Genomic DNA, 25,199 nt, shown 5'->3' with positions numbered 1-25,199 from the left:
ACAGACCTTGCAGCCTCATCTTCCTCATCGTATGAGCAAGACCCTGGGCTTCCTGGGAGAAGAGCCTGCAGACCCTGGGAGCATGCCAGATCCATGCCCCACTGCGCTCTCCTGCTGTGGGGAGAAGGGGGCAGATGCACCAGGACATCCCCCTCCTGCAGCTTCCTCGGATCCCTGGGCTCTCCCCACTGAGCAGAAATACCCAAAAGGGCTGTGAAAACAACCGCAGTTTCTCCTTTGCCAGCCAAGAAACCCTCTTGCCCTGGAAGCACGTTCTGTTTGACTGCAAGTGGGGGCTTAGCAGATGTTTTAAAAGGACCTGAGCGGTGGCAGCACAGCCAAGCCCCTCATCGGGGGGGGCTCATGGATGCTGGAGACTTAGGGATGTGATTGTCCGCTCCGCTTCCCTCCACAGGAGTATGTTTCCTTCACACTCCCCTGGCACATCCATCCCAGTTGGAGCAACCGGGTTGAGCTGGGACCTTTCCCGGCAGATGGTGCCTCTAAGCCAGCAGAACCACAACCGGGCCGGGCTCCAGCACCTCCAGCCAGGCTCTCTGGGCTGGCTGCTTCGGGGACCGGGTCCTTTGGGGACTGGCTTCCCAGCCAGGCATCCCAGGGCTTCAAATTACCGCTCCTCACCAGGACTGCCCCTTGAGATCCATTTTTGCCACAACTGTACATTTACTCGCTACCTCCTGCCGCAGATGCTCCACTCAGAGCCTTGAAACATTTTGTGAGAGTGAATTCTTAGCGCTCATTTTAAATAGTGGTAAAGTGGAGCGAGGCCTGGGGAAGAGGGACAGGCTCCGGGTTGCATTGCTTTGGGTTGGAAGAGACCTTAAAGATCATCTAGTTAATTGGTTAAAGATCATCTAGTTAGTTGCATTGGTGCAAGGAGATTGTGAGCACGCAGACGAAGCCGTGTGTATCAATGAGGCTGTAAGAATAAAATGAGAGCATTGAGCTCGGCAAGATTAAAAGGCAGTTTTGGAGCAGGAGCAGTGTCCTGCAACGGCACGGAGCAGGACAGGGCGATCCTGCGGGGATCCCAGCTGCGGTGGGATCCCCTCCACTTGCTTTCCACGTGGCTCCAAGGAGCAGGAATAAAACTTTGGAGAGAACAGGGGTGACCCACCCAACGGAGGAGCACAATGTGCCACCCTGATCCTTCGAGCTCCTCGTTGGATCCTTCTGTCCTCGGCCTGTGCCAGGGAATGTGGCAGTTCTGCCCGCCGGTGCTGGGGCTGCTGGAAACCCCCAGGAAACCCTGTTATCCAGGCTCTGATTCCTGCAAAGCTCAGGCAAGAGCTGACCCAGAAACCCTCCGCTTCACAGCATCCTTCACATTGGAATCCTCTGCCAACAGAGGACTCATTGCCCCCTCGGTCCTACCCAGGCTGGCCGGGGACGAAGACATGGAGAAGCCACCACCTCCCCATTGCCCGCTGCTCCTCCGCCACAGGACGGGAACCCCGGCTTCGCTTCCTGCCCTCCAGTCCCAGCTGCCCCCTCACTAGCCAGAGCCTTTGGGCTGGAACAGGAGACCAGGGAAAGCACCTGCTTTCCCACGGTTGCCCGGTTAATTTATTAATTCATCAGCAAGGCCTGACGAGGGTGACATTTTAGTGGCCCAGAGCGGGCACGGCGAAGCCTGGGGGCTCACTATGCTCCCCTCCATCGTCCCCCAGGGTGTGTGACAGCCCCTCACCCCAGATGGCAGCCGCCAGCCCCCCAGGGACCGCGGGGGGCTCATGCTGCGTGACACCAGTGCTGAGGCTGGGGACAGCCTCCGGCCACCCACCCGTGCCTCCAAACAGCTGGCGGGCATGCCCGCAGCACCGCAGGACATGGCCCCGCTGTGCTGCTTTACAGCCGGGTGAGCTGATGCGCGGCTCACCAGCCAGGGCACTGGGAGCACTGGGAGCGCTGGGAGGTGGGAGGACGAGGAGCCCTGGTGCTGACATTCCTCCGCACAGTCGCACTGGGTTTAAAAGTTCCAGCAACTGATGTAGCTTGAAATTGCCCAGCTCCAGGGTCTCATCCTTCTCCTGCCCAAACTCGTTTCCCCACCTCTGAGTGCCACCCAAAACAGAAGATGCTCAAGGTCCTACATCCCCCCAGCACAAGACTCTCCCCTCCCAGTCCGAACAGCTCCCGAATTTCCTCCTCTGGCTCTGAAGCAGGACCAAGACAGGGCCACCAGTACCCCCAAACTGGCACAAATCCACCGCAAAAAGGCAGCAAGACAGGTGAGAAAGGAGGAGTGAAGGGACGTAGAGGAGCATGCAGGCGCAGACGGGGAGATGCAAGCATGGAGCTAGTGGGATACGTGCCAGAGGACGGGGCTGGTTCAGTGCAGGGGGCATGCGGCCCCGTGTCCCTAGTGGGGACAGAGTGGGGGACGTGCAGCCCTGTGTCCCTGTCCCCGCAGAGGCGTCCCCGTGTCCGGGACCACGTGCAGTGCTGAGGGAGGCCGTGTTTGACATTCCCCCGCTGACAGCTGGGGCTGGGGCGGTGTGTGACCCAGCGGCGGTGGCATTCCTGGACTAACTCGGGCACTCGGTGGCCTTCACTGACCTTGCGGGGCTGCCCTCGCCCATTACCCATCCCATTAACCCCACCGGATTTGGGGTGGGGAGGGAGCTGGGAGCAGAGCCACGCCCACGTGCACCATCGTCCGGGTCCATGCCAGGACCTCTCATGCCCCAAAGTGACCCGGGAGCCCCCAAACCGCTGCCCCAACAGCTCAGGTCCTGACTCTGCCCGTGCACAGGAGCTCCGGGTCCATGGATCCTCCCCGAAACCTGGAGGGGATCCGCAGGTGGGGTTCCAGGGGGGGCAACTACAAATCCACAGGCTCCTCGTGGTGGGACCACGGTGTGGGGCCAGACCCACAGTGGCAGTGGGGAACCGCCAGGCTCCTGCGCTTGGGGACGTCTCCCATTACAGACAGCAAGGAAAAACATCCCCACACCCCGGGGACATCCCTGCCACCACAGAACGGGGCTGCTCCCGGCTTTGCCCCCTCCCTTGTGCCAGCAGATGCCCGGCAGCACCCCCAGACCTCCACCAGCATCTCTCACACCCCAAAACCTGCATAGTCAAGATGCGATGCACCATCCGCTTGTGCTGTGGGGGTGCCCAGCACCTCCCCAGATTAGGCCCTTTGGCCACGGGCTATTTTTATTCCATCTGGTAGCAGAGCCCTGTCCTCAGCCATACAAGGAGCCATCAGCCGCCTCGGGGAGTTAATTTGTCCCCAGGGTGCCACATTTCAGGTCGCCCAAGTAGATAGCAGTGACCCAGGGGGGTGTAGAGGGGGGATTGTCACCTCGGTGGACCAACCTGCTCGTCTTACATCCCTGACTGGCCACTGCCAGACATCCCACTCTCCTCTTGGGGAAACTTTGGGATGTTTGTGTCTCCTCCCTCTGATACCCAGCCCCCTATTTCTCAACTCCCCCTGAATTAGCACCTAGCAATGAATAAGGTTCCCGGAGGATGAGGGAATACGGTTAGAAATAGCTTGCTGCTCTGACCAGTGATGCCATCGATGGGAGCGTGGTGGCCATGGGGCTGGTGAAACCATCCAAATGTTGGGCTGGGGGATGAGGGGAGGGCTGGATCCAGGGCCGTTGGCCCAGCCCAGCCCAGCCCATTGGATTTTGCTCAATAGCACATTTCCCCCATCAGAGCTAAATGACATGCCCAGGGATGGGCATGGATCAGTGGCAGAGACACTGGGACTTTGCCAGGCGCCATCCTATCCCACCAATGGGCGGGTCTGGGCTTTGAACCCCCACGTACACCTAAAGGCTGGCACAGGCGAGGAGGGTCCAGCCCCGTGGGGGTCCCTGGACCACATAGCATCCCTTAGCTGACCCCCAAACCCCAAGATGGAGCCTCCTGCCAGAGGCTTTCACCTCCCCACTACATGGGGACCTCCCTGGCCAGGGGCACGGGGACCCCCACAGGCTGCCACCCCCCCGCTCCCCATTTTAGCAAAATCCCAGCCCAGAAGGTGGAAAAGGTTTGGGGTCACCCCGATGGGTGGGAGGAGATTTGGGGTCACCCCCTTGTGCTGTGGGGTTTCCCACAGGGATGCACCCCCATTCCATGGGCACTGTCCTGCCAGAGGCCCCCCACGGCTGCGGGTCGGACCCCTGTCCGGCTGCCAGGGAGAGGGGCTGCTTCTCCCACCCAGTTTCTCCGTACGCCGATGCGGCGTCCGGGGGTGGCAAGTGGGGCTGGGGACACCGAGGGGCTGGGAAAGGCTCAGCCCCGCCAACCTCGCCCCGTGCAGGGGGCTGGCAGCTGGGCGAGGGGACCCCCGGGAGCTGCGAGAACCCCCGAGACCGCGGCACTCACCGTCCGAGCGGGTCGAGGGGCAGGGGGCCGGGGGCCGGGGGATGCTGGGGGCCCCGCTTGAGGGGCGCGGAGCCCCCACCGCCGCCCGCCGGCATCTCGGGGGGCCGGGGCGCGGGTGCCCGCGGGCGCCGCTCGGCGCGGCCCCGGCTCGGTCCTGGCAGCCTGCCCGAGCTCGTCACGGGGGGGGGAAGGACGGACGGACACGGGTACCGGGGTGGGGGGGGAGGGGGGGTGGTGGTGCTTGGGGGGGGGGGGCCTCGGGGGCGGTGCTGGGGAGTCAGTGGGCAGCGGGGCTGGGTGACCCCCGAGGTACTCCCAATATTGAGGGTGTCGTGGGTGTACCGGCGGTGCTCCCCCCGGTATCCCCCAACACTATGGGTGGGGGGCTGAGTGCCCCCGCCCCGGAGGTGTGGGGCTGGGTGCCCCCCGCACTGAGGTGCCCCCAAACTGGGGGAGCAAGCCGGGTCCCCGGCACTGGGGTGCGGGGCTGCGTGCCCCCCCGAGCGTGAGGGTCCCCGCCACCCCAGACACGCGCCCACCACGTGACAGCTCCCCCCCACCCCGCCCCAGTCCGCCGTCGCCAGGGGACTCCCCCGCCCTCTCGCTTGTGTGTTTACATCAATCCGCCAATCAGCGGCTCTCTAGCAGCACTCCCGCGCGGCGGGGCGGGCAGCTTGTGACGCCTCTTCCCATTGGACATTGCCCCCGCCAATCAAAATCTAGGCCACGGGGCGGGGTGATGTGTTTTTTTACGTTGTGGCCGGCCACGCCCACCCCAGCACGGTCCCGCCTCCGGGGTCTGCCTGTCTGACCCCACGTGGGAGACGCGTGCGCTCAACCAATCCGACCCTTCGAGGTTAACCAATCCGAAGGCTAGGAGGTGGATCCGGGTCTCCAATCAGACGGCGACAGAGCGGGTGGGACTAGAAGCTGGAGTGGCAGCGGACTGGTGGAATAGCGACACGCTCGCGCTCCCTTCCTCCCAACCAGACTTGGAGCTGAGCGAGGGGGGCGGGGGCGCCCAGCGGGTCTGGCCAATGGAGTGCCAGGTCCTTTTAGGGCGGGGCGAGTGGGCGTGTCCCCGCCGCGCGGGGCGGGCGGGCGGCGGCGGGGTCCGGTGGCGGCGACGGCGGCAGCGGAGGGCGGGCGCCCGCAGAGCGGCACCGGCTCGGCCCGGTCGGCAGGTACGGGGGCAGGGACGGCGCTCCGGGACCACCCCGGGGCGCAGCCCCGGCAGCCCGCCGGCCGCTCGAGGTGGACACCGAGGGGGACCGGGGCGGGCGGGCCTCCGGCGGCCGCAGGCCGGGCAGGCCCCAGCCCGGTCCGGAATGAAAGCCCCGCTGGGCAACGGCCACAGGCCTCGGCCCGGCTCCGGCCGCGCCTCGGACCTCCGCCAGCGCAGCCGCGAGGCTCCGGCAGCCTCATCCGCGGAGCGCCGGGTGTGCGGCCGCGCTCCGGCCTGCGCCCGGCGAGAGGGCTGCCGCCGGCGGGGCAGTCCGAGGGCGGGAGGCGACGAACGCTGCTCAGGTCCGGGTTCTTTACCGGCTCGCAGGCACCGCGTTGTGCTGGGGGAGTTTTCTTCCCCGGGACACGCAGAGAAGGTAAAGCCGGAGACGGGGAAAAGCGGGGCTGGGGCTGCCGGAGCAGCTCCTTCCCGAAGGTGAGGGGGATGCGGAGGGCGCCTGGGAGCCGGTATTCAACCGTGCGTCCCGGGCGGAGCGAGCGGCAGAAGTCCCTCCCGGCTGGTTTGCCCCAAGAAGCCGGCGCAGGCTCCATCTGGGCGTTCTTCCCTCACCCTGCCCCCGGCACCCCTCGGGAGCGGGCTCCTCAGACAGCCCCCAGGCTCCGCTCCGTGTGGGCCCGGTCCCCTGCCTGCCTGGTCCCCTGCCTGTGGAGCGCAGTGGAGGGAGCGTGTCCCTGGCCCTGCTGATCCGTAGTGGGGCAAGGGAGTTTGGCTTCTCCTTCCTAAACCTGCTCTGACCCGCTCCCACGACATGGTCTCTGCTCCAGCAGAGCACACGAGGGACAGGCACAGGGGTCCTGCACGCTGCTGTCGCTCTGGAGGGACCCCCAACCCGGAGGTAGGCGACACAGCCTGCTGTTTTTGCAGATTGCAGTGACTGCAAGCTGGTTTCTCAAATTTAAACTTTAAACTGAAAGAGGGTAGATTTAGATTCAATGTAAGGAAGGAGTTTTTTACGTTGAGGGTGCTGAGGCACTGGCACAGGTTGCCCAGAGAAGCTGTGGCTGCCCCACCCCTGGAAGTGTTCAAGGCCAGGTTGGATGAGACTTTGAGCAACCTGGTCTAGTGGAGGGTGTCCCTGCCCATGGCAGGGGGCTTGGAACTAGATGATCTTTGAGATTCTTTCCAACCCAAACATTCTGTGATTCCATGAAATTTACCTAAAAAACTAGCCCAGCCTGTGCCGCAGAGGCTCAGGATGCAGCACATGAGTGGGTTTCGGCTGCAAGGAGATTGCCTTCCCCAGGCCAGGCTGACTTGGCCCCACCAGCCATGTGTGCAGGGGATGGGATGCGGCATCAGCAGGCTCAGCGTAGCTGGCTCCTGGCTTGTGCCCTTCAGATGTTTTGTTACGTGCTGGCTCTTCAGGTTTCAGCCTGACGTGCCGCGACAAGTCAGGTATTGCTACAGGAGCATTGTGGCCAGGTAGGGAAACTTCTCTCTGCATCTGACTGACTGCTTGACAGGATGCACGCTGGACTCTGCATCGCTTTGGAGCACGGCTGATGCAGATCCTCATTCCTCTGATAGCCTTGGCCAGAGCAGCCAGAGAAGGGACCGCGTGAAGCCCTCAGTTGAGTTTGTTTGGTTCCTAATAGCTCGAGACAAAAATGCGTGTTACAGTCTTGCATTGAAAACGTCCACGTTTCCTTTCTGTGCAGAGGAGTCTGTGGGTTTTCCATCTGAAGAGCTCGTGGGTGACAAGCTGAAGGGACAGCCCTTTCCCAGGCTGAGGAAGGAAGAGCCAGGCACACGTGTGCGTTGTCCGTAAGGTGCACACGTGTCCTTGCAGGATTCCCTGTGTAGCTGAAATGAGCAGAAAACACCTGCTGTGCGCAGGTGGATGATGTATCCAAGGGCTGTGTTACCAGGAGCTGGACGCTGATGTCCTCCTGCAAACTTTCAGACTTTTTGTTCCAGAATTGAACGGCTGAGGAGGGAAGCAGGCTTGTTCCCCTCCCTTGAAGCAGCAGTTTGTTTTCCCCTCACAGCCAGCTGCTAGTTTGACCCTGGCCAAGGGACGGGGAAGTGAGACCCTCAGTTGTTCCCTGTGGGGTCATCCGTCACCCATCAGGCTGGGCTGGCCGGGCTGTGGTGCCCTGGGGGCCGCGAGGGCAGCGGCCGGCCCCAGACTTGTCATCGTGCCAGCCCTTCCGCCAGCGCTAATTTGATCCATGCCAGTGTTGTCAGCAGCCGAAATCCAGGCTGCTGAAAGGCAGCTGCCAGCCCGCCCAGCACCCGCTCTTGTTTGGTGTTGACAGGGCACATTTTGTCAGGTTTTGGTGGCCTGAAGGGTGGTGCCGAGTCCCTGAGTCTGCTTTCTTCCTCTCGGCCTCACTGCGCTTTGCTTCCCTGTCCCCACTCAGACCGAAAACGATGGCGTGGAGGGCAGGTGCTCAGCACCAACGGGGCCAAGTGAGTGTGAGCACAGGGCACACACCGCGAGCGAGGGCTGGGAAAGGTGCCTCCATGTCGGGCCTCCGGCACAAACAGAAATAAAACTGCTCCTGCAAATCCGGAGAGCCCTGGCAAAGCATTCAGTTTGCCGCCCTGAGCTCCATTTCCAGCCGCTGCTGCTGCAGATATTGCACCGCTGGCTTTTTTTTCTGCTCTCGGTTTTCTGTGCCCACAGCCAGGCAGATGGGGAACGCTGTCCCTGCCCTGCCCCGTCAATGTCCCTATGCAGGAAGAGCATCTCCCGGCTTCCATCAGGAGGTGGCTGCGACTGCCCGGGTCGCTGGAAGGTGCTGCTCAATGGATGCTGTGCTTTGAAGTCCTTAAAATTCCTTTAAATTACAGAACGTCGCGGCTCAGGCGTGGTGCTGGTTGACCATATCGCTGCTGCAGTGTATGGCAGCCTTCATCCTGGCGAGCAGCAGGACCTGTTCATGAGCCGTCAAGCGCAGAACGTGGTGTCTTTGCCTGACATTAAAAGGAGCTCAATGAAGAGCAGCATTTAGGATGAATTTGAAATTAGGTTCCTAAGCGTTTCTTGGACACAGCTCAAGAGTGCGTTTGACGTTCCTGGTGCTTTCAGAATGATGGAGGATCTGGCGGCGCTTCGTTTTGTGCCTGAGCAAAGTAGGGGATTGTTCTTATGGATGCAGATTAAAATAGTGCAGGATGAGATTATCCCCCAGATCACAGATGGAAATAGGATGCAACTGAGCGAGCCGAAAATGAAAAGCTCCACATCTACTGTGGGCTGCGAGCAGGGACTGGCACCCCCCTGTACCCTGGCATGCATGAAAAGGGAGTACCAGGAGTCCAGCCTAACATTAGGAGTCCAGACTAACCTGGAAGACTTAATGCCCTGTAATTACAGAAGGCTGAAGACAGCGGGGAGCAGTGGGTGACTCCCGCAGGTCTGCAGCAGCTCGCCAGCTCAGTGCTTCAGCGTCGGCAGCAGGGAATAAAACCTGAAACACCAGTATAATATAATAGGAAGGAGAAGCCTGGGGGGAAAAAAAAAGACTTGAAATACGTCAGGGTTGTGACAGAACGTGGACTGGGCTGGAGCCAGATTGCGCCTGGCAGAAAAAGCCAGACCCCGTCACACCGGGTTCCCCAACAAGACCCAGCTGGAAGCAGAGAGGAGGGGGAACATGGCAAGTGCCGTGCAGGGCAGCTGGCACCGCTTGCGGCTGCTGGAAGATAAAAAGTGCAGCTCGGGACTCCGAGGTGCGGAGACCTTATCTGTAAAGGGAGATTAGGGCAAGGTAATCTCTGTGTCTGCTGTGCGAGGCGCAGGCGGGCCGGAGGAGAAGCTTGTGGAAGGAGCGAGGGCGTTGGAAATGGGGCTGAACCGGATTGACCTGTGGAGCGCGAGAAGTACCTGCGCGAGCTGAAAGGGGAGAATCCGGACTCTTGGGAAATGAGGCTAACGAGTTGCCCTTCTTTAAATTGCTGCTTCGGAGGAGTGGAGAGGTGGCCTGCAAAAACACCCAGCCCTCTCCTCCCCTTCTTGCCCAGCCCTGCCTGGGCACGGGTCAGTCCTGGACTTCTGGTGGAGGACTTCAAACCAGTTTGCTCGTGCTCCAGTATCCCTCTTCTGCGGGAAGTGTTTCTGCACTGGTTGAGTGGAAGAGAAAAATAGTGGGTTTCTTCTTAGGAATGCTCCGCAAGTGGAACTTTGAGTGGTGTCAAACTCAAAGCGCAGCTGGCACAAGAGTGCAGCAGCACAGGGCCACAGCACTAACCTCTCGCCTTTCATTGTGGTGCCAGCGCTCCTGAACCCCGCCGCACTCGCGGGGCGGTGGGGAGGGAGAGGGGCCGTGAAAGCGCACTGAGAAAGAAGGGCTCGTTTGGGGTATTTTTCCTGATGTCTGGGTTGTGCTGGGTGGCTTTTCCTGCCAAACAACCAGCCCGTCTGCAAACACAATGATTCTCCAAGCTATTTATGGAGCCGGGAGCCCTGGCCAGCCAGCCTCCTCCGTCATGGAACCCAGCGCTCCCCACTGGAGCAGCCTGCGACGAGGTTTTGGCTCTGGCTACGCCAGCCTGGGTGGGTGACGAGGACCATATGTCCCTGCCTTGAGCCAAGTGCGCAGCTGTGCTCCGATCTCCGTCTGCTGCTGACTTGTTAACTCTTTGGGGGTGAAGGGGAGGGACGTGGCCCGTGCCACGCTTGGTGTAAGGAAGGGGCGCTGTCGAAGGGACAGAATCCAGCTGGGAGCAGGACCCTGGAAGGGTCTTGCCTCCTAGGAGTTCCTTGGTCCTGCTGTGACTAACCCCAGTTTGTTCTACCGTGTTATCCTCCTGAATTAGGTAAGGAAACGAGCTAGGGGCCCGCCTGGAAAGAGCGGATAACTGTGCGTGTAATTCTGGGATGTCAAAGTGCGTTGTCCAGATAATATTAATAACTCACCATGCCTTATGCCGCTCCATCGCAGCAGCCCAGAGCATTCCTGCCCATACGCTCTCCTCTCGGGACGGCTCATTCCAACTGCGGTGCCATCTCACCGTCAGCTGCCTCTCATCCTTTCTGCTCTCTGCCAGACGGACAGTGCCAAGGCTCGCTTCCCTGCTGCTCTGACCGCATCACCCTGCCTTGTCTCCTCTGCATCAGGCTCTTGCAGCACGGTGGGTACCCATGCCTTCGTGCTTGCCATCCTCTGTCTCAGCCCAGGCTCCCTTGGGGGGCAGCTACCCCCTTTTATGCCATGCTGGAGTGCTGCCTGCTCTGAGGAGTCCTTCCCCACCTCCTGCAGAGTCTGTCCATAAAGTTTCTACCCTGCTTGCATCAAATATCTCAACCTGGTGATGAGAAGACCCTGCTCTTGCTCCGCTTTGTAATTCCAAGGAGCGGGAGCGTGGTGGGACGTGGCCACCCACTTGGCCTCACAGCATCTGCTCTGAAGCAAATCTCATGTCGCACAACCTGACTGCCTCGGTGGGGTTTGCATGTCTATACAGAAACGTGGATGTTTCCTCCAAAAACATGTCCATCTCGTTTAGATGCCGTCAGTGTTGGGATGGCGGCGTTATGTTGGCATCTCCCTGCATGAGCCACGCTGATTAGTTTGCCCTTGGATGAGCCAGGACCACCTGGTAGCCCCCACTGGGGTCAGGTCCCATGAGATCTGGACTCTTGCAGCGTCGTGCCTTTAAGCATTGCCCAAATACCAAACAGGCTGAATTTCTGTTTCCCACCTCATGTTGTCCAGCACCTTTTCCAAAGGAAACCTGCCTTACCAGGCTGCTCCTCCAGCCCCGGGCAAGTGTGGGAGCATTAAGACAGATGAAGATGTTTGTACAGCCGAGCAGGGAGCTCCCTGGCCGCCTCTTCAGGGTTCGCCGTGCTCTGGCGTGGGACGTGCAGCTCTCGGGAGGTGCTTTGTGTGCTCTAGATGTATTTTCTGAGCTCTCAGCCCCCAGGTTGAAGTTTACTTTTTTTTTTTTTGATCTACTCAATTTTCCAAGGGAAAGGAAAAACAAATCCAAGAAGCCTTCATTATAGGAAGGTAGATTTTTTTAATTTATTTCAGTTTTATTGGAGAGCCGTGGCTCAGAGCAGTCAGCAATATATCAAAATTATCCCAGCTCTGTGCGTGCTTGGTAGAGTGTCAACAGGCTGACGGCTACAGCCCTGCGCCACTGACTCAAATAAATGACACGCAGACCAAAACATACATCGCGCCTGGCTCGGCCAGCCTGGAAAATGCACCCTTGGAAGGTGCTTTTCTCGGCAGGGATGGCTCTGCACGGCCAGGGCTGCTGCGAGGGACTGCTGGTGTGCTCCGAGTGCTGGCCGAGATGGGAAAACCATGACCTTGGGTCCTTCAGACCCAGCTGTGAAAAATGGGAGATAAAAAAGTCACTTTGGTTGGTTGGTTTTAGTTGTGTTTTTTTTTTTTTTTTGCCCTTTTGTGTTTGGGCAACTGAAGCAGTACATCACACAGTGCTGTCGCCATCCCTGCGCATCCCCCTGCCCCTGGCTATCCGCTGCCCTTTGCACTGTACTGGCCAGCGGGACGGGAGATTTGGGTGCCTGTCTTCCTTTCTGGTGAGTTTTTCTCACCCAGGATGTTCCCAGTGGACACGCAGGCAGGAGCCCACCCCCCTGCCCTGGCAGGGACGAGCTTGCAGGGCAGCCGCTGTCCCAGTGCTGTGGGCATCCTGCCTCTCCTGCTGCTCTTTCTCCCAGCAAAGCGCAGGGACGTGGCTCTGCAGAAGGGCTCCTTCTCGCTCCGTGATGCTTAAATATCCATGCTGGCCTCTCCCAGCTCCCTTTATCGCTCAGGGCTGTTCGGAAACCTCTGGCCCCAGCAGGCAGGGGACGGACGCAGGTGAGGACTGCTGGACAGCTCAGGAAGCTTTGGAGTGACTTAAATCTAACAGAAGAGGTGGGAATAGCATAGTAGGGGATAGCGTGGTAGGGAAACGTGCGTGATAACCACAGAGAAACAACTTCCACTGTGAGCATGGGGGATTCTGAGGCTGCTGGGAGGGGCTGGGAGTGGGGCTTTGGACACCTGTGTGTCCAAAGAAAAAAAAAAAAGAAAGAAAGAAAAATGGACCTGTTGGTGACAGAGTAAACAAGTGGCATTGGCCGTGATGTGGAGATACAAACGCTTCCCGCGCTGTGATTTGTGCGAGCGGTGGGACTGTTTGCACAGCCTGGGCACTGCAGCTGGTGGTACCCAGGGCTGCCAGCGGTAGGGTGCCTTCCCGGGGGTCCCATCTCTCTGTCTGCCCCTTAGGGCATGGGGGAAGCTGAAATTGGGAAGCCGAGCTCGGCTGGCAGCCCCAGACCCTGCATGCCCCACGGCAGCGGCTTGGGATGTGGGAGTCCTTCGGTTTGCCCTAGGCCCTGGGGTGGGACATGTGGGTGGCCGAGGGGCTGCGGGTGCCATACGGGTGTCAGGATGCTGACAGCAGTTGGGGCTGCCCTGCTGTTAGGATCTGTCTGTGTCGAGAGCTGCTGCTCCCTGTCTGCCTGAAAAAGTCCTGCTGCTCCATTACAGACCTGGGAGGGGAACCAGGCACAAACTGTCCTTTCACCCTGCTCCTGAACCACAGCATGCCGCTCGCCGTGCCGGGCCAGCTGCCCTCCTCTAGCTGTCCTCCTGCAGCTCCTCACGGCTGTGCTGCAGGTCCTGGCTCACCCACGCCAAATGCTCAATTGGGAAGAACCCCCTTTGCTGTTCGGAAAGAGCTGCAGAGCCCTGCCGGGAGCTGGCACCACGGGAGCAAGGTCCGTTGCAGCCAGATTAGCGAGGAGCATGGAGGCTTGGGGAGGGAGAGGAAGCTTTCTTTTTCTTTATTTAAAAAAAAAAAATGTAAAATTAAACATTGCAGAACCTTCCCTCCTCTCTCATGCTGCTTCTCCAGCTAAACCGCTCTCTGCAGTGGCTGGTACAGAGCTGCCGGACCGGCACAGGCACCTCGTTTTGTCTCTTGACGGCAGCTGCCTGACCCAGGCAGGACGAATTTCGGTCCAACCCAGCACCCATCCTGCCTGTTGGCACAGATCCTGGCTTCAGACGCTGTCTGTAAGCCGTGAACCCTGCCAGCTCCTCAAAACCCATGTTTCCTTGAGCTCCGGGCTCGGCCTGTGCAAACATCTGTGCTGGCAGTGAGAGAAGCAGGGAGGGAGGGAGAGCTTCCCCGTCCAAACCTTTCGTGCCTTTCCGCTTGCTTTGCAGCCCTGTTCCCCTTCCCGTGACTCCCTCCTGCCAGGCTGGAGCTGCCCATCGTCAATAAGCCTTGTTGATCCCAGGAGAGCTGCCATGTTGGCTTTGGCACGGCCGAGGTTTCCCCGCTCAGTTCCGGAGCCTTTCTTGCTCCTCTGCAGATAACAAAGGCTGCTTCAGCATGGCCTGGTGCTGCGTCCCGCAGCTGCGGGCAGCCTCACAACCTCACTGCTCTTCCTTTTCCCTTTTTTTTCCGCTTTGCCCAGGAGCAGCTGTTTTAAAGCCGTGCTGCTCTTGGGGACTGGGAGCGTCAGTACGCAAGGGCTGCCCGCCGTTACCAACGAGGTTGCTTTTCAGAGAGTAACGTGCGACAGCTGTCTGTGCCTCGGGTTCCTCCCAAAAATGAGAAGAATCTGCTCGGGTTCTAGAGCGGGCTGTGTTTAGCGAGTTACGTGGGATCAGAGCGGCTGTGGGGATGCAGCTGTGACGGCAGCTGTGACCTGGGTGGAGACAGAAAGTGCTGGGCTCTAGCGGGGATGTTGCTCTCCCCGTCTTGGAGAGGCTCATGGAGACTCTGAGAGGTCCCCTCAATTGTCTTCGTGTTCCTACAGGAGGATTAGGCGTTCCTGGGCCGTCCGTCGTACCCATCACCAACTGTTCCCTGAAACTTTTGGGGAGAGGCTTGTCCCCCTGCAAAGGGCATTAGTTCCCGTTGTCACTAGTGGTCTCCCCAACCTCACCCCTTTTTCCAAATCCGATTTCTGCTGCTGCAAAAACTGAGACCCTGCTGTATCCACAAGCACAAGAGACTGATTTTTCTGCAGCCTCTCTCTGTACGGAAGGGGCTGTTGCATGGGGCTCTCCAGTTCTTGTCCTCCTCAAGACCAAACCAACCCGCTCCTGCCAGTCATCCTGAGGAGTCGTGTTTTCCAGCCCCCAGTCATGTGGGAGGCTCTCCAGTTCATCCCTGAGCCCCAGTGCTGCGCCAGAGCTGGATGCAGCTCAACTCCAGACAAAGCCTTTACCAGGGGAGAATAAAACACACAGCTGGGATGGCGTTACGTGATGTTTGGACGTTTTTCAGCAGGGTTTGCTGGCCTGAGTCCCTGTTTTGCTATTCCGTACATTTTGTTACTGAATTATCGTCTCATTTATCTCGTGAGTCCTTCTCTCCATCTGCTCCTTTTGGAAATTCAGGTTTGGGACTCAGTAAGGTTTGTCTTGCTTCAAGCCATGCTCCTGGGACTCTGAGTGCCTGCTTTAGGAAAAGACAGCCTTTGTGTCACAAACCAACAGGCTTTTGCAAAATGCCCTCTAAAAATAAAGAAATTACAGCAGAGATAAAGGGACACGAACTGGTGTGCATATGTTCTGCCCAAAAATTCAGTGGTTTGGGGTAGAGGGCAATCTGCTTCTGCAGTGTTGGTGTGTTGACTGCAGCAATAACCCATTTGTGGTCTTTTGGTGTGTTTGGTGGCAGATTTAAATTAAATGGAGGGATGGTGTGGGGTGCTGGTGCCTGTCCAAGCCCTGTACACAGCTGCTCCAGAAGCTGCTGGTCAGGTCACTCATTGCTCTACATCCAGACTGAGTACGTTCAGATTATCCCTTATGTGTCAAAACCATCAAAACAAAATGTTGCTCCTGCCAGGGAGGTGTCGTGCCACTTCCGGCACTTTCAAGGAGTCGGGAATAGTGCTGTGCCTTGGAAAAAGCAGCCTGGAAGCCGCAGGTTCTTGTGGTGGAAGCCAGAGCTGGCGCCCGTTGGCATGGCCAACTGGGAGCTGGGTGACTGGCACGAGTTGGGGGGCACGGGGTTCCCCAGCAGCTCCCTCACGTCCTTGTTTGTCTTCCCAGAGTCTGTAATGATGAATGGCTCCGACCTCGCCAGTACAACGGCATCCAATCCCAAATCCAAAGAGGACCAAGTAGTGAACGGCCACGATGAGAAGGAAAACAACCCCTTTGCGGAGTACATGTGGATGGAGAACGAAGAAGACTTCAACAGACAGGTAAGAACGGGAGAGTGGTTGCCAGCTCCACGTTTCTGCAGCTGAAATAGAGACGAGGAGAGGGAAAGGTTTCCTTTGATGGGCACTGTGAAGTGCATGTGAGTCGCAGCCGGCGTGGGCCCTGCACAGAGGTGGTGGCTCTCAGGAGTCGTCATCCTGTTTGTATTGGATCTGCCTGTAAGGACATGAGAAGAATAAAGTCGGAAAAAAAACCTCACAGTGCCTTTGACTCTCTCAGATCTTTCTGGGAGGAACAGTGACAGCACCGTCATCTTCTCCTGTGCTTTGCTGTGATGACCGAGACCTTCGCTTTCCACATGCTCAGCTGGAAGGAGAGGACCAGCGTAAAAATTGGTGCTCAGAATTTGAGCGTGTTTGTAGCCTGGCTGCCTCAGCAATGAGTTCCTGCAGCTAATACCTCTTGTTTGGGGCAGAAATCTCAATCTCATGAAACGATCTCAAATACACTTGGAGCAGCCAGACCACTTGGTAGGAGCGTTGGCTGTGTGCATAATGAGATGCATAATTGTGTGCTAAGCTCTTGAGAGCTTCTGGCAGACCCTGGTGGGATTTGAACAGCTCTTGGCTTGTGGAATAGCGATGCGACCCTGCGAGCTGGAGCAGAGGGAGCCGCTGCATAATGTCCTCGTGCTTCTGCTTGGGGTCTTTACTCACATGCCAGGGCAGCACGAGGCAGCAGGGACGGGCTTGCTGGAGGCTCGCTGGTCCCTCCTGCCATCATCCCAGTAGCTGGAGAGAAGTCAGCCACCTTGAGCTGGGCGAGGAAGGAGCTTACCCCTTCAGCTGGCTGAGCTGCGCCATGGGCAGGAAACCTCAGCGCTCCTGGACACTCGTCCCCTCCCTGAAACGTCCCCAGGAGCGTGGCCAAGCACCAGGCTCCCATCACCGGGGTGTCAGGAGACTGGCAGGAAGGGACCTCTGGGACCGCGAGCAGGCTGGGCAAAAGGATTTCATGTCCCCACCAAACCCTCGGTCACCAAAGGAGGATTTCGTCAGCTTTACAGGTGCCCTCAGCAGAAAATCTCCATATGGTAATACTTAAGTCTCATTCCCACACGAGGCAACTGCAGCCGCTGACGGTAACTCGTGGGGAGCACGTGGCAGCTGCCTTGTGCCGCCCGCATCACGTTAGCGATTGTTAGCGAGCTGTGACTCAAAGCTTTTATTTAATGATGTGATTAGGCAGCAGCCAGCCCCCACAAGCAGCTGTGCTGATGGAAACGTGCTGGATTAATTAGTTAATATTTGTAAAGAGCTGTCTTGATTAAAAGCCTGATGAAGGCAAAGCGCAAAGCAGACTTTGCTGCAGGGAGCATCCCAGGGTGGAGGGGAGCATGTGCAGGTGGAGGGAGATGGAGGAGGAGGAGAGTGGAGCCAAGACCTCAGAGCTTCTCCGTGTTGGGCACTGGGCTGCCAAAATACTCACCTGTGCTCTCCTGGTCTGCCAGCCATCGCTTCTGCGCTTCCAACTCTTTGGCAATGCCCTGGGAGCTCAGCCCTTTGTCCAGCTGCTGGTGAGATGCAGCTCAGGGGAAAATAGTTCATACCGAAGCTGGAGTTGCTCTTGAAGGGCTTTGAAGTCCATCTTTGTGCTGGTGGGGCAGCAGCCAGGGTGAGGAATCACAGAATGGTTTGGGTTGGAAGAGACCTCAAAGATCATCTAGTTCCAACACCCCTGCCATGGTCAGGGACACCCTCCACTACACCAGGTTGCTCAAAGCCCCATTCAACCTGGCCTTGAACGCTTCCAGGGATGGGGCAGCAACAACTCCTCTGGGCAACCTGTGCCAATGCCTCACCACCCTCAGAGGGAAGAATTTCTTCCTTAGGTCTAATCAAAATCTCCCCTCTTTCAGTTTAAAGCCATGGGCCCTGTCCTGTCACTACACACCCTTGTCCAAAGCCCCTCTCCAGCTTTCTTGTAGCCCCTTTAGGTACTGGAAGGCTGCTGGAAGGTCACCCCAGAGCCTTCTCTTCTCCAGGCTGAACAGCCCCAACTCTCTCAGCTTGTCTCCATAGCAGAGGTGCTCCAGCCCTCGGATCATTTTTGTGGCCCTCCTCTGGACTTGCCCCAACAGCTCCATGTCCTTCTTGGGACAGGAGGAGAGCTGTCCTGCACCAGGACCCACAGAAGGCAGCGCTCTCAGTAGAAGCTGTCCCTGGGCTGGTGGCAGTGCTCTCGTCTGGCCCTGTTCTTCTCCCTGCCCGGAGTCACTCCTGAGTGACCCTGGGAGAAGACGAGACCCCGGTGATGTGGGCACGGGGTGAAGGACAGCAGGCAGGTCCCTTTCGGTGGCCATGGTGGCTTCTGCCACCCCACAGACACCCCGGGGGCTTGGGGCTGCTGTAAGATCTGGGGCTGAACTTTACCCCCAGACCCATATTCTTTTCCATCTTCCTCAGCTTTCTGAAGCCACATCGCTTCCTTGCCCCCTCCAACAAAGGTTCTGCCATCCAGGCCCTGAGCAAAGGGAACAGGCAGGTGTTTCCAGAAACCCACGAGCTTCTTGGCACAGTCTTCCCTTATTTATGCACGCAACATTCCTTTTCCCATGGAGTCTGCACATCCCGGAGGGCGAAAAGGGAATGGTGGGCTCTTGTGCTGAGAAGAAACTGTGCTGACAGCAGCTGAGGTTGCTGCAGAAGGGCCTGGGGCGGGAGGTGACAGAGCTGCCTTAAATACCACAGGAAGCCAAAGAAGAGCCCTGAGCAAATAATAAACCTGGTTTGTTAAACCTGATTCAGGTTGTCACGGGACGGTGAAAGGGAGCTGATGGGTTCTGCTGGAGGGGTGGCAGGTAGGTGCAGGTGCGAGCGTTCCCTCCATCCCCTGGTCCAGGATTGACATTGTCACCGCATCCCCGGCGCACAGACAGCGCTGGTATCGGCCTCGCTGACCGGTTGCGTGCCCGAGAAGGTGTGGGAAGGGAAATGGGGCGCTGCTAGCTGCGGTTAGAGCATGGCCGGCAGCACCGCGACTTGGAGGAGAGGGAATGTTCCCCTGGGTTTGAAGTGTTGTGAGGGGCATGAAGCTCTGGGCTCGCTCCATCCTGCATCCTGTAGAAGTGCAGGATCCCAGGGCAGTCGTTGTCGTTGTCATCATCACCTGCCGGGGCGAGTTCGCAGTCCTGGGGTGCTTGGATTGGAGGGGTTTTTTTTAAAAAAAAAAAACGTGTTCACATGCTATGGCAGAATGTGGTTTCCAGGACAGCTTCTGGAAACTCGGCTGAGGGCAGCCGTGGGATGCTTTGCTGGCGGTAAAGGTGCTGTTCCCTGGCCAGACCCAATTTCTAAGGCTGATGGTGAGCAGCTCTCCAGTAGCCGAGGCTGGAGGCAGCGTCCGGGGCTCGATCACTGTGAGAGCTTTTCGCAGTCCTTGCAAGGAGTTTGCCTGGTAGTGATTTAAAACGTAGTAGGGACTGGCTGTGAATTAACCGGAAAGTCGGTAGCACTGTGGGTTTACCAAAATTACCTTCCCAATCTATTTGTGATGGACATGTCTCTGTAAACGCCGTGATGGGGCAGTGGGACCCCAGTAGCACACCGGTGGCAGGGGCTGCCCACCCATCCCCAGCTCAGGGGCTTCAGGACAGGGCACAGTGGGTCCCCCTTTCCCCCTGGGAAGCCAGTTTCAGTTGTAGTTTCTGTAAAATGGAAGGCTTTAAGCTTTTCAGAGCATTTTGTGGTTCATGGATTCCCTCAGCCCTCTTGGACTCCACAACAGCTGCTCCAAATCGTGCTGTTTTCTGGCTGTTGTCCCATCTGCGCGTTTTCTGGCAACCACGTGCCTGTTCAGCAGGAGGCCGGTGGGGTGTGGGCTAGCCTCGCTTGCTTTGCTCCAGTCAGCATCCAGAGAAAACCAGCCTGGAAGATGGGAGCAGCCAGTTAACGCGACTCACATGTGGTACCTGCCTGCTCAAGGGTACAGATGGGACCCCCAACCCCCCGTCCTGTGCGTCTCTCCTGCCTGACTTTGCCTGTAGACCCGCTGCGCAAGCAGCTTTCTGATCCAGGAACCCGAGCCAGGTCCCGTGGCTTTCCTCAGCCTCGGGAGGAGTTTTTCTACGGTTGAGATGGTGTCATCCCCGGTGTGCTTGATGGGAGCCGACTGCCACCATGCGTCAGTGCTCGTGGAGCACCGGTCTGTCGAGCGGGCTGAGCAGAACCGCGGCATTCAGCTGGAGAAGCACGGAAGCAAGAAAGCAAAAATAGGGGCTGGCAGAGCTGTGGCATTGCTCTGTAGCAGAGGAGCCGCACAGCAACATGCTCCTCTAGCGCTGCTTCCCAGCTGGCTTTCGTTAGCCAACCCATTCAGTTTGCAGCCAGCTCCACGGAAGCCCAGCAGCCTGAAATCCTGTGTGTGTGCTGATGCATCCAGACAGCCCATAGGTCCCGTCCTGTAAATCCTACCCCGTTCCCTTCCGGATTCTCCCGGCACTGTTTGCTTGCGGTCTGCACCTCCCCACCCCAGCAATCTGCCACAGCCAGGAAGCTACGTCTGAGCGCGGCTCTGCTCCCCTCAAAAAGGGCCGGTTTTTGTGCTCTTGCATTTCCTGGGGCTGGCTACAGGCAGATTGGCAGAGCCGAATTCATCCAGGGCTGAAATACAGCTCTGGCTCTGATGGGGTGTTCCTGAGGCATGGACAGGTACAGAGAGGAGATTGGCATCTCGCGGACTTGGCTTTCTCCAGGTGGAAACAGCATATGGAAAACCCCAAGATACGTGTCGTTTGTGCCTGCACCTAACAGATCTCTTTGGGCAGGTGGAGGAGGAGCTGCAGGAGCAGGAATTCCTTGACCGCTGCTTCCAGGAGATGCTGGAGGAAGAAGACCAGGACTGGTTCATTCCCTCCCGCGACCTGCCCCAGGGCATGGGGCAGCTGCAGCAGCAGCTGAACGGCCTCTCGGTTGGCGATGGCCACAGTTCAGAGGACATTCTGGTAAGGACCTTGGAGAACGTGCCATGGAGTCTGGCAAAGAGCAGAGGACCTGTCTTGGGAAGAGGGGTGGATTTCCTTTTTGCGGGGTTGGGGGGGGGGGGGGGGGGAGGTTCCCGACTGGCAGTGGGGGTGTCGGGGTGCAAGAGCTGGTGCCAATGCACCAGGCACAATGTGTTGTTGAAAGAGAAGGCGCTGCCCAAGCGTTCATGCTGCGTTCTGGGAGTCGCACCCACACCACCCGAGACTTTACCTGTGAGGGCCGGAGTCCCTCTGCAGCAGGCGACTCCGTGGAGCCGGCGGGTGCCCCTTCCCACTCCTCCCTCTCACACACACACTCACCCACAGGTGCTTCCACTTCTGTAGGTTCGACCCTCAGTTTTCCATAGTGGACTCTCAGACATCGGATTTTATAATAATAAATAATTTAATAGCGTGGTGCAGCAGCAGGGTCAGCTCGAGCTGGGTGCCTTCGGAGAAATCCCTGGACGATGATACCCGTATATCTCTGCACTCGCCCCTCCCCCCCCCCCCTCCCTTGCGATCTTTTGGTGACTTCTGGTCTGGGGTCTTCTCACACTTTATTGGATTCCTTCTTTGTCTCTCAGGCCCCAGCCTGGCTGTTAACCATTCATATCTCACTGAGTTGCAGCTTCTGCTGCCGGCTGGAGCCTCTTTATCTTCTGGGAATGGGCTTCTTGCACTCCTGGTGCCAGCAGAATGTGGGAAACACTGAAAAAGTCCTGGGCGTAGGATAAACAATACTCAGCAACAGCCAAAACATCGCTGTGCTGTCACTGTTATTCTCGCACTAAATCCAGGACGCAGCACTGTGCCAAGCAGAAAGCAGGTTAATGCTATCTCAGCTAAAAGCAGATCTAAGCAAAAGTTCTCAGCTTGTGGCCCAAGACTCCGGCAATTTTACCTACTGGCGCTCAGCTGGTAATGCCAAACACAGCACGTACCGTAACCCCGGCATCCTGGTGCTGAGTGATTGAGTCATTCATTGTACTACAAACTTGCTGATTTGGGCTAAACAACTCATATTTCCTAACGTGCATTTGGAGTTTTCTGCATTTTGGCTGTGTATCCTAAAGACAAAACTCCCAAGCTCTGCAGAACTTGCTCTCCAGAAGCCCTGGAAATGGGGCTGCTGCTTGCACGTGAGCTGGGCAGCTCTGCCTTTTGGGCAGGACCAGACGGGTCTGCTCCAGGGGTGCCGAGCACCCCGAGCCTGGGTGGGTATTCAAAGTGGTGAAAACCGCCTGGGTGGCTGGAAGAGCAGCAGTGTTAAGGCAATGCCCGTTCCCGTCCGAGAGCAAGGGATATGCTGCACAACTAGCACTGCAGGGGAGTGGTCGTGACCCGGCCCTTCTGACCGTGCTTGGGCAGAGCTGCTTCACCTTCCGGCTGCGCCACGCACAGGGATACAACAGCCGCCGGCACCTCGCAGCCCTGTGCTGAAGCAGGAACGGGGGGAGACGGAGACAGCCCGATTCGCCCATGTTTTCCCCACCCCAAAAAAACACAGCCTGGGAGAAGCTGCTTTGGAGCTGGCGCTTGTTGAGGAGCATCCCGAGCACTGCGGGGACACAGCCCAGGGCAGCTGCTCTGCGCATGTGAGCGACAGCCTTCGGGTGCGGGTCCACGGATTTGGATGATATTCTGCATCGCTGATGGCCCCCCCCACCCCTTCCCTCTTCTCTTCCAGAGCAAAAGCAACTTGAATCCAGATGCCAAGGAGTTTGTGCCTGGCGTGAAGTACTGACCATCAAGGCGGGCTTTGGAGAGACTCTGTCCCTGCTCCAGGGAAAGGTGGAGGGGGGGGGATTGGCCCCCCAGCTGGACTCTGTGCCATAGCGGAGTTGCTGCAATGTGGCAAAATCTTGCTCTACGCTTCAAGTACCCTTTTTTTTTTTTTTCTTTCTTAAAACTCTTCCTTTGTATTGTCTATCACCTTTTTTTTTTTGGGCAGTTTTTGCTTCCTAGGACTCGCGGCCCCTCAGGTCTGTCCTGGAGCCCGGCGCTTCCCTTACTTCAGAGGCCCATTTCCACGCGTGCTTCAGACCTGCTAGTGGAAAAGTCATGTTTTCTTGTTGAAGTAGAATTTGTAAGGATCCTGCTGCCTGCCTGCTTCCTCCCCAGAGGCAGCAAGCCTGGGCCAGGAGCTGCGCTGGCTCTCCCCATTTCCGTTAAACAGGATTTCTTTTCGCTAAAGGAAAGATGAAGTGTAACAAGACTGCAAACTCTGAATTCCTTCGAGCAGCAGCCCTGCCCCAGCTCCCCGATAAGTGCTGAACACTAACTCGGAACGCTTCTCTGCTGGTAGGTGAGGCTCCTGCCTGCGTTACCACTTGTGGGAGCTCTTGGGGGAGACCAGACCCGTCAGACATCACCCCAACTGCCCTTCCCAAGGAGACGCTGCTCCTACAAAACATGTCTTCTTAAATAATTACCCCTCTCGATTCTTGAGCTTATCCAGCACTACGGGCCACGGCTCTGAAGTCCCTGTGCCTCCATTTCCCATTGACATAAATCCAAGAAAAAAGCGGAATAGAGCCCGTTCTTAGTGGAGCAGAGTGGTGGGGAGTCAGTGTCATGCAGCCTCCCTGGGAAAGGAGAGGGGTCCTCCATCGAGACGAGTCTGAGCCCCGGGGAGCACCCACAGATGGAGGTGGGGACGATGATGGGCAGCATCGGCATGCCAGTCACTGTCCCTGCAGTGCCCTTTGCCAAGGCTCCGGTGGCGGGTGGCATTGAAGGCAAAGCCAGGGGAAGTGTGAGCAGTTGGTGAGCGGTGTCCATGCCAGTCTGGTTGAACTCGCTTTTGGGGACCCCCCTTCCCCATGGGCAGGAGCTGGCCGGGCTTCAGCTCCCGAAACCACAGCCCTGGGCGCTTCTGGGAGTGTCAGTCCTGTGCTTAGCGGGCTCCGTCGAAGAGCCAGGGTCAGAAATCTGTATCCAGAGGAAGCAGGAGCTTCTCGATGAGGGCTGTAGCCTAACGGTGATGATAGTTACTGGCTCTGGTAACGCTGGAGGTGAGTTCTTGCTCATCCATGTAAATCTCACCTCTCGGGTGCAATTACTTCCAGTATTTCCTTTACTTAAATGGAGTAGTTAATGGAGGGGGATTACAGCCCCCCGTGGTGCTGGCGGAGATGGAAGCTAATGGCCACGCACTAGCTGGGGGTTCGCTCCGTCTCCATTAGCTCGGCACAGCAAAGCTGACAGCCGCGGCTCCTGCCACCGGAGAGCTCAGCAGGAGGGCCCACGGTTATCGGACCACAAACGCTAACAGCAAGCGGAGGGTTGTGCCCGCTTCCCTTGGTACCGTCCGCTCTTATATCTCAGCAGTTCTCCCGGCTCTGGCTGCCCCGTCTTAAAACCAGCACCAGATCCCGACATTGCCACAGCTGGAGCTGCCCGTCTTAAATATTGCTGCCCAGAGGTGCGGAGCAGGGCGGGCTGGGGCAAGTTCTCCCATTTCCTGGTACGAGCTGTGCCTTCAGCACCTGCATGGTCGCATCCCACTGCCGGAGGCTCCCTCTGCTCCAGGGCCGGAGCTCCAGCCGAGGCCAGGCCACGATTCGGGGAGCGGGGAAGGGCAGCCGTACGCCGGGCAAACTTCTGCAGCAGTAGCACAGTCCCCCCCCACCCCCCTGCACACACTTTTTTCTGGTTTCTGTTTGATTTCTTACCAAAAAAACACCCCCCCTCCCCATGTGCTGTAAATTTCAGGCAACGCATTATTAAAAATAAACTTTTTTGGAACTGAGCAGTGCAGAAGTCTCGCCTGGAGAAGGGGGTAAGGTCTCCATTCGACACCGGCTCCCCACTGACATCTCGGTCGTGGCAGGAGGTTCGCTGCCGGGCCGGGACCCCCCGCATGGGCGTCTGCTCCCAGCCACCACCCACCCGGTGACCACAGCAGCGCAAATGCCTTCACTCGCGCGCCAGATGGCTCTGCCAGAGCTGGCTTTGAGCGCCTGCCCCCCATTTGCTTTGCTTGACCCAGTTCAGAGGCAGCTTGAAGCTCCGGGAGGATTTTTCCTCCGTTCCCCCCCTCCTCGGCTCCACTGGCTTCCAGCATCCTGTGCTGGGGCTGCCATGGAGCTGGCAGGGCAGAGCCCAAAAGGGCTGAAGGAGGAAAGGGGTCAGGTTTATGCCTGGTCAGGAACTCAGCACTGAAAATAGAAAATTTTAAAAAATTTGGAAAGCCAGGTGAGAGGATTCTCGGGGAAGAGGCCACTGCCTCTTCTGCTGCTGCTTCTTCCCCCCGCAGTGGGTACTGCAAACCGAAGTGCCTGGCTCACGGCTTTGTCCTGCTGCGGGCTGAGGCTGGTGGTGTATGGAGGAGCCTTCTGGGACACTGTGCTGGCAGAGCCTGGCACAGAGCAGCTGACATGGCACGGGGAGCCGGCAGGATCCGCCCCACTTGGTACATGAGCTCCCTGCCTGTCCCAGTGCCCGCGCGTCCCAC

The 25,199-nt window shown here is 58.1% G+C and overlaps 1 protein-coding gene across 1 annotated transcript; it reads left to right on the top strand.

Annotated features, from left to right (window-relative positions):
* The first annotated feature begins 5,513 nt into the window (after nucleotides 1–5,513).
* PAIP2B (poly(A) binding protein interacting protein 2B) lies at nucleotides 5,514–24,142 on the top strand. Its single transcript, XM_086611750.1, has 4 exons — nucleotides 5,514–5,555; nucleotides 15,607–15,761; nucleotides 20,546–20,722; nucleotides 22,431–24,142. The coding sequence occupies exons 2-4, from the start codon at nucleotides 15,615–15,617 to the stop codon at nucleotides 22,485–22,487; spliced, it is 381 nt and encodes a 126-aa protein (XP_086467876.1). The 5' UTR covers nucleotides 5,514–5,555; nucleotides 15,607–15,614; the 3' UTR covers nucleotides 22,488–24,142.
* The last annotated feature ends 1,057 nt before the right edge of the window (nucleotides 24,143–25,199 follow it).

This window comes from Tauraco erythrolophus, chromosome 5 (assembly GCF_009769465.1).
Source record: "Tauraco erythrolophus isolate bTauEry1 chromosome 5, bTauEry1.pri, whole genome shotgun sequence".
Classification (NCBI taxonomy): Eukaryota; Metazoa; Chordata; class Aves; order Musophagiformes; family Musophagidae; genus Tauraco; species Tauraco erythrolophus.
Note: the sequence above shows the minus strand (reverse complement) of the source record. Positions and strands in the feature narration are given on the sequence as shown.

Coding starts and splice junctions, on each gene's coding strand:
- PAIP2B (XM_086611750.1), top strand. CDS start 15,615: ATGATGAATGGCTCCGACCTCGCCAGTACAACGGCATCCAATCCCAAA. Junction 15,762..20,545: donor AAGAAGACTTCAACAGACAG/GTAAGAACGGGA, acceptor CTCTTTGGGCAG/GTGGAGGAGGAGCTGCAGGA. Junction 20,723..22,430: donor ACAGTTCAGAGGACATTCTG/GTAAGGACCTTG, acceptor CTTCTCTTCCAG/AGCAAAAGCAACTTGAATCC.